Source organism: Thunnus thynnus, chromosome 11 (assembly GCF_963924715.1).
Source record: "Thunnus thynnus chromosome 11, fThuThy2.1, whole genome shotgun sequence".
Classification (NCBI taxonomy): Eukaryota; Metazoa; Chordata; class Actinopteri; order Scombriformes; family Scombridae; genus Thunnus; species Thunnus thynnus.
In genome coordinates, this window is record NC_089527.1 from 10,142,443 (window position 1) to 10,159,243 (window position 16,801).

General features: G+C 38.9%; 1 protein-coding gene across 1 annotated transcript in view; it reads left to right on the forward strand.

Moving 5' to 3' along the window:
* The window catches only part of LOC137192433 (transmembrane protein 163a-like), a 67,642-nt gene that overhangs the window by 5,464 nt on the left and 45,377 nt on the right, over positions 1–16,801 (forward strand). The window contains exon 2 of the mRNA XM_067603137.1: positions 3,161–3,280. Within this exon, the coding sequence (XP_067459238.1) occupies positions 3,161–3,280 (120 nt within the window). The remainder of the gene's footprint in view (positions 1–3,160; positions 3,281–16,801) is intronic.

Genomic DNA, 16,801 nt, shown 5'->3' on the forward strand with positions numbered 1-16,801 from the left:
TCATTATATATGCTCCCTATTGGAAACATTATTAACCATCACCATGTCAATGACAATTTTATGCTGATGATACACAGTTGTGCATCTGTCACACCAACTGACCCCATTGCACTGCATGAACTCATTGCCGGTCTCACTGACATTAATGTATGGATGGGTAAAAACTTTTTTAAGACTAAATAAGGAAAAGAAATAAGATTATTTTACCCAAAGCATCAGAGAAAAAAAAACTTCACTTAATGTTTGGTGGTCTTAGCAAACAAATTAAAACACAAGGTCACGAAAACATCCTTTTTTCATCTTAGGAATATCAACAAAGTAAATGCATTGTTTACTCAGAGAGATGCTGAAATGCTCATTCATGCTTTTATTACCACCTGTTTAGACTATTGTAATTCTCTCTTTCTTCTCTCTTTACTGGATTACCCCAAAAAGTGTACAAGAAAACTACAGCTAGTTCAAAATGCTGCAGCCAGAATCTGGACTAAAACAATGAAAATGGATCACATCACCCCACTGCTTAAGACCCTGCATTGGCTACCTGTATCTTTTAGAACTGATTTTAAAGTTCTTTTATTTGTTTATAAAGCTTTAAATGACTTTTCTCCGTAGATTTTCTTTCATTTTATGTTCCAGCCGGATCACTAAGGTCCTCCACTGCTTTTCTTTTAAATGTTCCTTATGTGTCCCATAAAAGTACCGGTGAGGCTGCCTTCTGTTTTTATGCCCCTAAACTGTGGAAACGCTGCCTCTGATATTAGAATCTTTTTAATCTGGCTTTCAGTTTGCAGTAATGTTACTGTATAGCCTTAGTATTTAAGTTTTAATCATTGGTTTTATATTATTCTTATCCCTGGTGTTTATTTTATTTAAATATAAATAAAGTTGAGATGATTTTGAATGGCATTGAATAACTTCTCAACAAAGGTTCAAGGCTAATTTGTATGAGTTTTGTAAGATTCCAGCTTTTCTGCAGAACAGGACAAATATTTACAATTAAATATTTAAAATGAAAATGACCCAGTTCTGTGGGTTTTCCCATAGGAGATGGAGAGAGATGCAATATTCAGAGAAATTCAGTTGATCTGGAAAAAATGGAGGGAGCCAGGAAGAGGTGAAAGTCTTTTGTGTGGAAGCATTTTCAGGATTTTGTGCATAATGTTGCAGCCTGTATAATGTTGCAGCTCCTTCATTTGTTCATCTGTGCCAGTGAGAAAAAAATCAACCCAAGCTTGAGAAGTGGAGTACAAAAATATCTCAATATCACAAAACACTTATACAAATTGTTTTCCTTATGAAATTCCTTACACTCTTTCCATAATTTTTCACATTTCATCACAATATTACATATTCAGTTCATGACTTTCATTCACTAGATTGTTTAATGTACAAATAAATGGCATGCAGTGGCACATAAATGCCCTTTTATGTGTAAAAATCTTAAAATAGAACTCAGAAAATTATACATACTAAGTCAAACAGATCAAAGAGACTACTCCTACATAAGATTCCAAATCGTTTATTAATAAAATGTATCCAGAACATTTGCTTCAGTAGCTTGAAAGGTTGCCTTCTCCCATCATTAGATACCATTGTTTGCTTGTTTTTGCAGCCAAGGTAGCAACCTGAAAAGGAAACACCTTCTGTGTCCCAGCTGGCGACTATGATAGTCCCTGGAATACATTTCTGTAAAGAATGAAACTGATAGCATTAAAAGCCCTGTTGGATGTAAAAGTTCAGACTTATAAATATTGCATGAATCTGCAGAGCCAGCTTCACGTTTCATGGCACGGAAACAGCTTCAGGCACTTCAGAGTCTGGGCTGTTTTGTCTGTGTCTTCGGGCAAACACTTGAGGCACAGCAACAGAGCTGTGAGCCATTAGAGAAATGCAAGTGGATGTTTAGACTGAGTGGTGTTCTGCTATAATTCTGTCTCTGTTTAGTGTGTTAGACATTAGAGATGAACTGTGACTTAAAAAGCTATGAACATTGGTTTACAAAGGCAGACTTATCTGGTTCTCACAAGCAATTGCATCAAAAATAATTTTTATTGATCACTTTGACTCGCTTTGTTTGGTTTTGTTGGTTTATTTGCTTGTTTCTTTGTATTAGCTCAAAGGACTACTTTATGTATTCTGCAGCTGACAGGAGTTCTGTTTATGTTATGTGAAGGCCAGCAAAGAAAGCTGAACTTGAGAAGCTATGCCTGTGCTACAGTATACCTCACCCATGACCTGTAATCTGCAGTATAACAAGGATCCCCAGGGATTACACAATGTTTTGTGTGGTCCGCTGCTCTCCTGAAAGGCAAAGAAGATTATCTAATTGGAGGATGTATGGGCGGAAGAAGAAACAGTTCCCGAGCAGTGATAATTACCCCTTGACAGGTCTTCTGGGCTTCTAGAAGTGGTTTCATTTTAACTGGTACAACAACAAAACATTTCAGTGGACAGTTGTCTCAAGGAGTATTTATCTGCAGCAGAGCCTTATCTCTCACCTTCTTTGGGGATAACTGAAAACAGACTTTTCCTATGAGGTTAAATAGACTGGAGAAGTGGGACAGACCGCTGGTTCCAGAAGTCCTGCATGTTTTCCCACTGGAAATACCCATTGAGAGTTTACTTTTAGCCATAACCTAAATATTATGAAATGCAATCACATGGTAGTCTCCTTGATCATTTCAATATACTGTATTACAGACATTATAATGTATTATTTGGTCAGTTTTGTATATTGTTTCAAATTACACCATATTACAGTATCAGCCTTATTGGTCATAATAGTCAGGAATAAAACGATGCACCATTTTGAGCCAGAATATGATTACTCATTCGAAATGCTGCAATTAACCAACATATACGTAGACTGGGCAACAGAATTTCAAGATCAGCATTACAGGAATGCTCTCTGGGAGTACTGGGCAAGCACACAGGTTTTTATTTCAAAGAGCCAAGTACTGATTAGTCAAGATTGAAGAGAGTTTTATTTCTATCCAAGTGTTTGAAAAGTTCAAATGAACACTTACATTGTGTTCGGGAAAAATCAAGACCTCTGGCTGCCTGTTATAATCATTCTGTTGCATAAAATGAATATTGCAAACCGCAGATGAAAAGAAAGAAGGAATTGTCCTTGTAAGTACGTTTACGTGTCTCACTGCAGGTCTCCTCGAGAGCAGCATGCGCCTGAAGCCCCACGAGGCTCAGAACTACAGGAAGAAGGCACTCTGGGTCTCCTGGATCTCCATCGTGGTCACTCTCATACTGGCTGTGGCAGCTTTCAGTAAGCATTTAAAATTCTAAGTCATAATCATACAATAAGTACAAGTATGCAACAAGAACTGCACTATCCAGTAGTGTAAGTTAGTTACAGATTGTGGCAGTTTATTTCCCACTTCCCTGTTGACTAAGAGGGGATGTTGTCATGGAAACATCTGTTGTAGTATTGGTGCAAACATGCTGAAAGTGGTTTTACAAACCTCTCTCTTACAATGTGGAATTGGAAAAGATACAGAAGGATTGAGTTGCACTGTCCCACAAAGGTAAAAAGCAATCACTATAGTTTGTATTTTTATTATTTGTATAGTTGAGACTAAGTTCACATCTGCTATTTTTGATTTAAACAAAACTAACCCTAATTAACCCTAAAACCAAATATACAATTCAATTTTATATATCTGCAGGATAAACAGCAGCTCTTTGTTAGATATTCTGAGCCTCAACAAAGACAGCCAGTGAACAAGTAAATAACAATTGTGTATGTAACTAATACAAAGGCACATGAAAAAAACTGATGAGAAAACAACTAATTGCTTCCATGGTTAACAGTGCATCAGGGACAGATTTTCAATGGATTCTTTCAGTGTGTCCAACGAGCCTCACATTGCGTGTGTAGAAATTAGAAGCCCTTTTTTATTCAGTTATGAAAGTAAGGAAAATTGAATGTCAGCCAAGCACACGTAATGTGTCACTAATTTGAAATCAGCATATTATAAACAGATCACACACAGTTTTTTTGAACTGCATGACGACAAAGAGCATGCGCCTTTTGAACACATTGACATGAAGGTCAGAGGTACACAAAAGCAGATTAATAAATCACGGCACTTAAGTTTGAAAGCTCAAAAGTATCTCTGTGCTTTCATACCTGTTATTTAGAAAATTTGGTTTGGTGCCTCATACAATGTAATACAAAGAAACACTGTTGGTTCATCGGCTGTGTTACACCAGTAGTATTTGTTGGGGCAATTCAAAACAATTGAAATGTTGGAGGAGTGTTTCTTGCCCAAAATGTTAAAAGAAATGCTGTTCACATATTCATTTTCTCACATAGGAATATATAAGAAACTCTGCAGCCTCACAGTAAACCTCACAATGTGCTACTTTAAGCTTCTGCTTTTAGTTACAGTTAACAATCGTGTTGTTTGAGACAATTTGCCGAACTCTTACTGATGATCTAATGTCCAGGTTTATGGTCTATTGGTACCATTCCTCAGCGGGTGATTGATCCATATCTGAATTTTTCATACTTCCATCTTGAGCTACTATGTCCTAATTTCAAGGCTCCTTGCCATTTATGTGGGAATAAGATTGATTCCCTGAAGGTAAATGTGACATATACGATGATATATTTGGTGAGTACTCATCTGAAGAAGGCACAGTGTAGTTGCAAGTAAGAGACAGACATTTTTCATACATCTCATTGGCCACTGTTCCCTAAAAACATGTAATTAACAATGGTTTGATAGGTGTATATTGTTATACTAACACAAGGACATAGTCTGAGAATTCATCAGTCTAAAATAGGTTTGTCAAACCCCATTAAGTATTAAAGTAAGAGACAGGTGCAGAGCAGCAGATTCCTAGTCTTCATTCAGCTTCACCCTGAGAGCTTTAACACAGAGCTATAGTGTTTTTGCTGGAAGTGTCTGATATGTACGGTCTGATTTCCAACGGAAGTCTTTCACTGCTTTGATGTTCCCTTTACTGTGGGATAAACATGCATGTATTGTATTTTGTAACTGAATCCTACAACCTTGGATCTGGAACAAATTGTTTTCATGCAGAGTCTGCTTGGTGATGCATTTTTAGAGGTTTAGAGGCCCCCTGATGTCATGAAAGGATGAAGCAACAGTTTCAACACAAATTTTGTTGTCTTATGATATAGAGGATGTCTATCACGTACTGTACTGCTGTGAGTGCAACACAGGATGTTGCTTTGTCATCCTGGCTAAGCATCAGATTCAAGTCACAATGTGTTTCAAGGGCAAAACGTGGGCTTTAGTGAAATACTTGAAATGCAGTTTTTTATGAAGGACTTTAGAGAGCCTAGAACCTAAAACGATTTTCACATAGCAACATCCTCGTCCTGCTCAAACTCTAATATGAACATTGTCACAAATGAATACCCTTCTTAGAGGATGGTATGGATTGATTCATATTTTCTATTCAAGTGAAACCAGTGCAAGGAAGCATGGAAGCAGAAACACAAACACAAAGTAGACACACCGAGAATGGTTTTGTGTGTAGTTTGGAGCAAGAAAAAACCGTCAGCCAATATCACCAACAGTGACGTACATGCTGTGCAGCCATTGGCCACTGTCGGGGCCAAGTTTTGCCGATTCCAATAATTTGTAAAACGTCCTATCAGCACTGTTTAATTGGCCAAACTGATTACTCTGTTGGCCTCTAACCCACAAAAATTTGAACCACTGAAACTTAGGGACAGAGACAGCCTGGCTACTGGGAAAAAAAAGGCAAGAGTGAGTGAATGGAAGGAAGCGTGCAGGGAAGTGTAGACGAGTCTACCAGTTACAACTGGTAGACTCGTCTGCCAGTTGTAACTGCAGCCTTGAGAGGACGGGTCGGGGCTTCTGGGTTAAGTAATTAATAAATGAATGCAGCATAGGAAAGAAAGAAAGGGAGAGGGGCTGTGTGCGTGAAGAGGAGACAACTTAGTGAAAGAGAGCAGAGGGAGCAGAGAGAGGGGGAAGAGAGTGAGAGACAGATGGATATGGAGGTGTGGCGTGAAGCTCTGAAAAATGCGATGGTACCAAGGGACGAGGCGGGATGAGTCCTGGCAGGCAACATCGGGGATTTAGTGGTTGTGATGGCTCAACTTTAAAGAACACCAGCGTGCTGTTTCCTTCTGCCTGTGCCCTAGTTTCTCTCTCGCCATCTTTTATCTTTTACGTCTCGTCAGCTTGTTTCCTCTTCCTCTATACTTTGTTTACCTCTTATTTATGTGCTTTCTCACGATATCTCTTTCTCTTTGCCCCCTTTATTTTTTCTCTGTAATTTTGTATTTACAGAGATTACTAGTTCCACTATATTCTAAGAGATCAAAACTCCAAATTGATTCAATCAAACTGTCCAGTGTGTAGGGGAGAGTTTTCCCCTAGAGGACATCTTATAATGAAGAGGGGTAAAAGTCAAAGTCCTCTTTATCTACTTATATATCTTTCATTCTGTTTCTGCCAACCTTTCTAGCTTTTTACTTTGCTTTTCTCTTTTTCCCTCTCCCCCTCTCCCCTTTTTCTCTCTGTAAGGAAATCTGCAAAGATCTTCTGCCTTTTTGTGACCTAGCAGTATTTTAACATTTAGACGGGATGTAGTGTTCAAGGCCAATCCTTTTCTCGTTTATAAATGGCTGCTCTGTGTTAGCTCGCAACCTTTCTTGAGAAGGTGTCTTTTGTGCTTGCTTGGCTAGCTATTCACCTGTTAAAGTGGTACATTCAATTTTTCACGCTCTGCTCCTTGGTTCACTCATGACCTGCGGAAAATAAAAACAGCTGGATGTGTCCTGGAACGATGCTTCAGACACTCTGGCCTTGCTGTCAATAAACCAGCCTTCCATGAACATCAAAGGACTTACTCAGAGTCCTTTAAAGATGTTTGGTCACAGTTCTACACCAACCTAATTAATAACAATCCTGGCAACCCTAAGCATCTTTTTTTTCACCATAAATCATCTCCTGAAACCACAATCATCTTTATCAATTGAAGCTACAGCAGAGCGATACACTTTCATTGACTTTTTCAGAGTCAAGGTCAACAACATCCATCCTCTTCCTCTCTGCCTCCTCCTGTCATTGACCCTCTGTCTGGGAGCTCACTGTCTCTACTCCATTTTACTGGTGTCAGGTAGAAACACATTGAGGAAATCCTCAGGAAGATGAAACCCTGTACTTGTGCCCTGGACACAAGGATATACATTCCCATTTTCTGCCCCCTGATCACCCAAACTATCAACCTCTCCCTTCAAACTGGTAGTGTTCCATCTGCCCTCAAGGTTGCAGTCATCTGCCCCCTCCCCATGAAGCCCACCCTGGACCCAGAAGTTCTTGCCAGCTACAGCCCTATCGCCAACCTCCCTTTCCTGTCCAATGTGTTCGAGTAGGCGGTTGCTTCTGAGCTTCAGGACCACCCTAAATGCAACAACCTACTGAACAATTTCAGTGAGGTTCTCTTTCAGCACACAACACTGAAACAGCTCTGCTCAGGTTTGTGAATTACCTGCTGATGGCAGCTGATGCAGTGTCCCCTTCTCTCCTGATTATCCTTGCATTTGACACTGTAATTCACACTGTCATCTTAGAGCGCCTCCACACCACCACTGGACTATCATACTCTTCACTTAAGTGGTTTCCGTCCTACCAGAAGAGGATGTCTCACTGGGACAATGCAGAGCTAGATCATTCCCTGTCACCTGTGGTGTTCCGCAAGGGTCGGTTCTCAGCCCCATCCTGTTTAACCTCTACAGGCTCCCTCTTGGACGTGTCGCCGGCAGACATGGGATGTCTTTTCATTGTTATGCTGATGATACCCAGCTGTACATCAAAACTGTGCCAAGCCCCTCTGCAGCCAAGTCATACCTCAGCACCTGTTTTCAAGAGATAAAGGCCTGGATAGGCACAAATTTCCTCCAGTAAAACAGCAGCAAAACTGAAGCTCTCCTTGTTGGCACTCCACACCAGATTCAGTCATCCCCCATACCTCATCTCACCTTTGATGGCCAGGACAACCCCTTTTCCTCCTCAGGCACTAATCTGGGTGTTATGTTTGATCCTCAGCTGACTTTTGATGACCAAAAACCTCTTTCTACAAAAACATCTCTAAACTCTGCCCCTCTCTAACCTTGTCAGATGCAGAGAAACTGGTCCATGCCTTTATCTCAAGACTGGACTACTGCAATGCGCTCTTCACAGAGATCCTAGGCAGGAGCATCCAGAAGCTCCAGTACATTCAGAACAGTGCTGCCAGGATCCTGATGAGAGTGCGAAAACACAAGCATATAACACCAATTCTGTTTTGATTGCACTGGCTCCCTGTCTCCTTCAGGATTAACTACAAAGTCCTGCTACTCACACACATATCTGTCAACAGACATGTGCCTCCCTACCTACAGGAACTGATCATTCCACAAACCTCCACCCACACACTCTGATCTGCCGGCAGCTTGCTCCTCCGGACCCCCAGTACTAAGCTCTGTACCATTTGCTCTGCTGAACCATGCTTGTGGAACAGCCTTCCTAACCATCTGATGGCAGCACAGAGCCTAGACTCCTTTAAAAAAGGCATAAAACCTTTCTATTCAGGAAGGCTTTTTCATCTTAACTCATTACTATTTTCTTTATGTCATGTATTCTATGTTGTTAATATTGTAGCACTTTGAATTTCACTATGAAACTACTACTTCACTATGAAAAGTGCAGTACAAATTAAATGTATTATTATTATAGTGAAGCTCTCACAGTATGTTATCTTTGTTCTATTCTTTCCTCCTTCCTTTCTTTCTTCCTTTCTTTTTTCTTCTGTACATTTTTCAGTTGCTAACTTCTTCTGCGTACTTACAGCGACAGAAACCATTCAAATATCAAGATGTTCAAGTATTAAAATCTGTAATGGTAAGTCTATAGGAGGAATGTTTTAAAGTTGATATCTCAAAAATTAAATGTGCTAAAGTATTCATATTTTTTGGACAGCTGCCCCTTGTAGAAATGCTTAATTTATTAAAATATGGTACCTATAGTGCCACCATGTGGTCAGTTATCATGTGTTTCATGTTTTGGCTAATAACTTATGAACTGTGAGGTGTGGCAAAACAATATTTGCACAGTTTGTTCCTTGGTTGAAGCTGATTCGACTGATATTGGCCACACCCATTTGCGCCTGAAAAAATTTTCCACCATTTTTGATTTTTTGGTAAACACAATTCTTGCTTCTTTTAGCACATATTTGTTCTAATCATCACCAAACTTGGTACGTACCATAATTAGATGACCTCATGAAGGCCTGATGCACTTAACGGGCCATAACTCCTCAATGCTAAATGGATTGCAACCAAATTTGAGAATGTTGTACATACAGTCACACTGCACAAGTGTGTAACATTTCATACAATTCTACCCACAGGGGTAAAGTAACATTATAACATGATATTTCTGTTGTCTTTAATAAAATGAAACACAATTTCTCCTGAAAGCTGTGAGCTGTGAGCTTTCAATTGGCAGAGAATTTCAAGGAGTCATCAGAAAGTTCACTAAAAGACAGACATGATTGACAAACACAGGAAACCACAAGATGACATCATGTCAGTAAGGCATGTGAGCACACAGATGTGGATCTGTGTGGACAAATGTGATGGAATAAATTAAGGGCTTTGTCCTAAGATTTAGGGAAACATACAAAGACAACTATTTCCTTTGGTTCTCTACTTAAATGAAAAATTTAAAAAAATCCAAAGTGATTCTGCAGCAGCACTATGACCCTCCCATGTTTGTTTATTTCTGTTGTTTTATGCAAATAAGGGTCTTAGACACTAAATGTTAGTCCCAAGACAATACTCTGTGCTGTTATATATATATTATTCTCTTATTCTCTAAAATAATAATGATGGAGGTGAAGAATGGCAAAATTGAAGCAAATTTGCATTATTTTAGCAGGACACCTTGGATTGTATTACCACACTAATCATGGCCACTTACCAAAAGAAGTAGAGTTGTTCAGTACATGTATGAACAAATCTTTAACACAAACTGAACTGACTATAATGAAGCACCGTTGTCACTGAGAGAATCAGTAGCTTTTAGCAATGGGGCTCCACTCACTGCTGTCAGAGAGCTCAGCCGTGACACACTGTATGTTCTACCTGGTTTTAAAATCTTATTAAAAGACAGCAACAGCAAGACAACCAATCATGATCCGTTACATATAGGGGGCTGCTGATTGACCTTGTAAACAGTGCACTCCAGCTTTAATGAACAATCTTAAGAATTGCACATTTCCTCAAGTGTTTTGCCTGCCTTTTGTAACTTATTGGAAATTCTAAGTTGTGTTGTACAAGTTGTGTAAGTACATTGAATAGATATTGTTTTTATTACCAGGTAATGTAAAATTGGATTTCTGCATTGTGTGCTTTTGTGTTGCATTTGTGTTGTGCTTGCTAAGCAGCCACTGGAAAAGCTGTACCATATACAGACTGGGCAAAAGGCTGCACAACAACAAGGATGATTTTCAGATGGCCTTCCAGGCCTTTTAGGAGGCTGTAGGAGCTGGACTCTGGACTAATAGGCTGCCACACGATCAATCAGTTGCACTGCCAACAACCATTTAACCATTTGAGCAAGGAGATGGAAAGTGTGTGCTAGGAGGCAATAAAAGAGGGAGGAAGAGAGAGGGATAATAGAGATCAGGAAGGAGAAAAGGGGACAGAAAGACATGAGGTGACAGTGGAAAATGAGAGGGAAAATTTAGGAAAAGAGGGAACAAGAAGTACAGTAAGAGCAGGATGGAAACTAAGGAAACATAAATGAGGAAGGAACTAATAAAGACAAATGTGTGAAATAAGAAAATAGAGAAAGTTGGAGTGAGACAGCAGGAGGTTTAGATGGAAGATGGAGTTAGTCCAGAGAAATTATTAAGATCTGTAGAGCAAATGACACAGTAGGACAAAAGAAAATAAAGAAAAAAAGGAAGCTATCACTTTTCATCTGACTGCTTTGTCTAGTCCAAAATATCAGCAGTGCTCATTTGGCCAAGACAGCAACACAGAACTTCCTCCTCAACTCTCTCTCTTGTTCTTTCTTTCTCTGTCTCTGCAGTAGAGCTGTAATTAATGTGATTTAACCCAGATACATAAAGTAAGAACCCAACATAGTTATAAATAAACCATCATTTTATGAATATCTATCTGTGCTATGACTTTGTAGCGGTATATGGGAGGAGCTGAGCCAGATAATGCATAAAAAGTTAGCTCTGTGATACAACTTCCACACAAAAACCCGCATTTTTAACACGTGGTAAGAAGGGCACAATCAGCCCTTGTTTGACTTGTAGACTTGTAGACCAGAGGGGCTGTCACAGGTTAATCTCTGTTGTCTCCATTCACACAAGACTCAGATCAGTGACTGTAGCTGCATACATCTGCTACTCTACAGAATTACCTACTACAAATATTTGAGCTAAACAGAGCTTAAAAGTGGTAAAAGTGGTTGTTGGAATGTTTACAGTAGACATACAATCTATATCTGTATCCATATCTTCTTACATTGTGTGTTCATAGCAAGTACCTTGTTGGGGAAGTTTCAACAGTGTTGGACCATAAGATTTTTTGACTTTGTCTTTCTCCTGCTTGTCCTGAACAGAGGTCTTTAGCAGTTATGAAATCATTATGTTACTGTGACACTTAATTTCTGAACATCTGGATAATTGATTGAATATACTGTCAACCAAACAATTTTTTGTTTGGGCTATTTCTTCCATAGTGATGTATGTGGATTAATATTGTTTCTGGGATGACAAGTAACTAGTGATTTTTAATGGCTTGAGCACCACAAGTTCACTTCACCTCCATTGTACTGTAACAGACAAAACCTGTGCCAGTGTAACCGAAACCAATCTGGCACTACATACCACCAGAGGAAAGTAAGGAAATGCGTTTTTTTGTAAATGGTTTGACTCATAAGTTAAATGTAAAGATGATGTAGATCACCAGTAGGTGACTTTATTTTAACAGTGGTGAAAATGTTTTAAATTGGATTTTACCATTAAAGGATAGGGTGGGCCATATTCTTATTGACAACAAATCCCATAAAAAGACCAAAATCAACAATGAATAGATCCTATTAACAAATATCTCCTGTGTAGCCTGATAAATATCTTATTTTTATCTGTGTCATTACAGACCTCCAGTGTTTTCCAACACATCAATAAGCCACCCTGTTGTACTGGATGACATATTTCTTCATTATGATTAATACCGGAACTGGAAACCCAGTGCATGCCTGTTTGCATGACATGTTTTTTAAAGATTCACACATTTAGTAAGAACAATTGGGTTTGGGGCTGAGGGCCACAGACAGGAAGGAAATACTGAGATACTGACTAATGCATAGTTGATTTTGGTCTTTTTTTATTGGATTTGTTGACAATAAGAAAAATAAAGAGTAACATCAGCCTCATCCTTAAAAGTAGGGTTTGACTTGAAGTGCTTTCAATGTGTCTTGAATTAGATAGTTTGCTATTCAAAATAAAGATGGACTACACTAGACAAGAATTGACATGTTTGTATCTAAGACACACAATGTCTATAAGTATCATAGCTCACATGATAATAATTCTTTATGTCATACTGTGATGAAAGTGCTGTAATATTATCGGGATGCATTCGTGGTCATTGGAGATGCATTTGCTGACTCTTACTGCTTTCACTATCTCATTTGCTAGATCTGAAAGAATAACATAGCCAAGGCAAAAACAAATGATGAATCACAGAAGGCAGAGTGTACACAATAGAGATGTTTGCGTTCAGCTGTACAGTGGTATCTGCAGGCCATTCATCATATCCAGGCAGTCGCTGCAGAAACACAGTCGTGCCAATATCCTCCTCTCTCGCACCCTCCCTCGTTTGCCCTAATTCTACCTCTCAGTGCTTCATTCCCCCAATCCTGTGGTCCCACCCGCTTTCCCTCCTTTCCTCCCCTCCGCCCAAACCTCCTCCCTCTTTAACTTCCACTCTCCATCTTCTGTTTCCTTCCCCCCTCTCTCCACCTTACTCGTGCACCCAACTCCAACCTTTCCCCCACCCACTGTCTGTCTCATGGTGGAAAACACAATCATTTATTCATTTGTTTTCCCTTCCATGTGCAGTCTATTTTTACTGGTAAATGCCAAGTTGCAAACAAGGAAGAAATGCAAGGCTAAATAGTGTAAAATAATTTACTTACTTCTTATTCTTTTTCTTTTTTTTTGCCTTCTTTTGTTTGCTTTGCTTTTGTACCCATTACCATACATACAGCATGGTTTAATTTTGTGTGTGTGCTTTCTCTTTGCACTAACAGTTTCTGTTTCAGGTGTGTATCATTATTGTGATTTAGATAATCGGATAAGACTTAATTTCCCCCAGTCCAAATGGTCATTATGTGTCATTGTGTTTTTAGCTGCAACCAGCAGCATTTATACAATATGTCACTGTGTTGGTCATTCCTAAAAATGTCAGAGGTATTACTGTGCATGTACCATTGTGGGACAAGTCTATAAGGACTAAATGAGGCTGTAACTTCGAAGTCAGCTTGGCTGCTAAAGCACTGGTTTGCCTCATCTGTGATCCCAGCTTTGAATCTTATGTGAATTACTGTAGTATTTTTCATTTTTTCATTCATGAAATACATGCAGACCTGTAATTGTACGGTTGGGACATTAGTGTACATGTAGGCTTACATAACATATATGGAAGGTAAGCCAAAGTTTGAAACTACCACACATTTTTGAGCATCTGTGTTTGGTTTGTGTCTGTTTTTGAATATACTGTATGTGTGTGCATTGACAGAACACAATGCAGGACACTGAGTTTCCCCTTCAAACATCCTCTCCGAAATTATGCGTTTGTTTACCTCAGTCTTGGCCCATTTTCATGCTGTCTGCCTGACAGCTGAGGTACAGGAATTAGCAAGAATATACCAGTTCCATACCTCTGCCAGCCAGTTTCTTCTCTATTTCTTCTCATAACTTTTTTCATGACACTGTTGGTCCAATTATAGGTTTTAGAAAGATTAGTTGAGTTGTTCTCCAGTGCCCCCATGTTGTCTGGTTTAGTAATGGAGACTTTGCCTCCCCTCTCTATGTCTGCTCATGGACACATATAGTTTGATGGAGCTGTTCCGTATTATATATTTTGTCTGATGAGAGGCTATGCCAAATTTGTGCAAATCATTCATAAATTTCTTTGGACAAATCCATCATATGTGTCAAATGTTTCGGTTGTTTATGTGTGAGCATAAATACAAAAGACTGACCTGTCCTCCCAAGAAAAATGACTCATTAGGTCGTAATGTCAGTTGCGACATATAGTTAGATTTGAGTGACAGATGCCATCTAGCAGCCATAGTAATTATGACCAAGAGCAGCGGCACAGTTCAGATGACATATATAAAAGTTGACAATTTTCCTCATTTGGTGGAGGATGGGTGGATGGATGGTAAAAAAAAAACACTCCTAGAGTGCACATGGTCAAACGATGTACAGTGTGTGGTCATTTAATTTGGAGGACTTGTTGAAATACATCTGTGTCTGATATGGAAGGACTGGATTATGGCTCGGTTGTTAACAGTGAGCCTGGCGCAGCAAACTCTTAGTGGATAGCTCCTCTAAATTTCCCATTCAAATGTAATGTTTTGCCATTTGAACTGCTTCACTTTCACTGGGAAAGGTCCCACAAGGTGAATTTTATACACTGCATGTCATTCATAGAGAACCATTTCCAGGATCGTTGTGATTTCCCTCAATTACTGCTTTTGAGACAGATGTCAGATGTCATGAGCTTTCCCTTAACTTATCTGCCAGCTGCCTGAAGCAAAACCTATTATTACGTTAAAAGATGTCTTTTCAAACTGGATCACTGTTATCAGATGGTCTAGGAATTTGCACTAAATCGTCACTTTTCAGTCACAAATAACAAACATACACATTATGAACTTGGTAGATTTATACTGGTTGAAAATCACACGTGATTCTTTCAGTTGCATCGTAATAGTTTCTTCCACATAGCTGCTTAGTAGGAAGTGATTACTCCAGTCATTCCTCAGATTATTTTGATTCTTCGAGGGCTTGCACTTAAACAACAGTAGACAATGTAGACTACTGAGTGGCCACAGGCTGTTTACTGGTATGTTAATCTTTAGTGTTTAAGCATCTCATTCTTTTCTGTATCCAAGTATTGTAAAGAAGTGAACAGGATAATGCCGTCTTTTACAACCCATGATTTGACAGCATGTGCTGAAACTGTATTTGGTAAATGGCATCTATTAGCAATTATATAATGAATGACAATTGGTCTGTGTGTGAGATTTATTGGCTTCAGCATGGAGCATCACTATATAGTATCTTATTGTTGACAGAATGGGGACAAGAGTACTTTGACTTCTCACAGATAGAGTGAGGTTACTGAGGTGTTTTGTTGCTCTGCGTAGTTGTGACTTTACGTTCTAAAATACCTGATAAATCCACTGCAGTGTGTGCTACCAATTTATTTAGCTGCTGCTCAAGAACAGATACTCCCCAGTTCAAGAGAGACTTGTTTTATTCATTTATTCTTGATTAATTATAAAAGTTCTTGGTAAAACTTTACCAGACACAGTTGTGAGTACCTGCTGTGGATGTTAATGCAATAAGGCATGTGGATCAGTGCAACTTGCTACAACTACAAATTATGCTTCGGCTTTAATCAAAACTATAATCATACAGTGCTGATACCACGCTATATTCTGTAGAAGTACCACACTGTCACAATAAACAGATCCCCTGCTATTCACACTCTCTGAAGCTCCGCTGAGCACAGCAGTGAGGTTGTTTTCCGCGTTCTCGGTTTCTCACACCAGATGCTTCAGTCACATCTCCCCTCCTCCTCTTCAGCACCAAGTGGACTACGACAAATCATACACACACACACACACATACAGGCATACACCCATTTGTCATGCTCACATGCCAGCGAATGACATAGGTTGAAGATAGGAACATATTTCTTTAAATAGCACAGTTAGAAGTATTACCAATATGGGGATAGAATGTAAAAAGTTTCCTGAATATAAAAAGTAGTTCCAAAAAGAAAAGGCTTAATCTTTCTCCCCTTTCAAGGATTTAATTCGTTTAAGATATAAGCTACAGCCTAATCTTAATCATTAGTGACTAAAGTTTCCTTTGGGTGTTTGCTGTGGTATGTGTGCATGAATCTGTTTGTATAACACTGTGTTTGTGTGTGTGTTTGTGCTCACAGGCCGTCATTCTGCAGGTATAGTTATGAAATCTATATAATGCTGATTATAATGTTAGAGTCAAAAATCACTGTATTCATTTTTCCCCTTTAACTAGAACAGCAATTCTTCTTCTTCTCTATTAGGCTTGGTCATTTCTCTGAAATTAAGCATATATGGTTTTAGATTTTAATGCCTGAGCAAGGGGGCAGGGTCCACCATGTAAATGCATGTTGCAGAGCTAAATATAGTTCAAAACTACAGCAGTTGACACAGAGTATCATTTAGAGTTTTTCAATACTTATGCTGATATGATCAACAATTTCTTTCATACCTTACATTGAGTAAAAACATTGTTTTTAATTTAGAGTAAGATAATGTATTTTTTAAAATCTTTAAATCTGAACAGAAGTAGCTGTACAAGGACTTTGTTAAATAAAATACAATCTAAAATTGTCAAAATTCTGATTTAAAGGTTTCAGACATTCACTGATATGTTTAAGGCGGTGAATGTCTTTTCTCTTTTCTCTTGGAAATACTGCAAATACTTAACA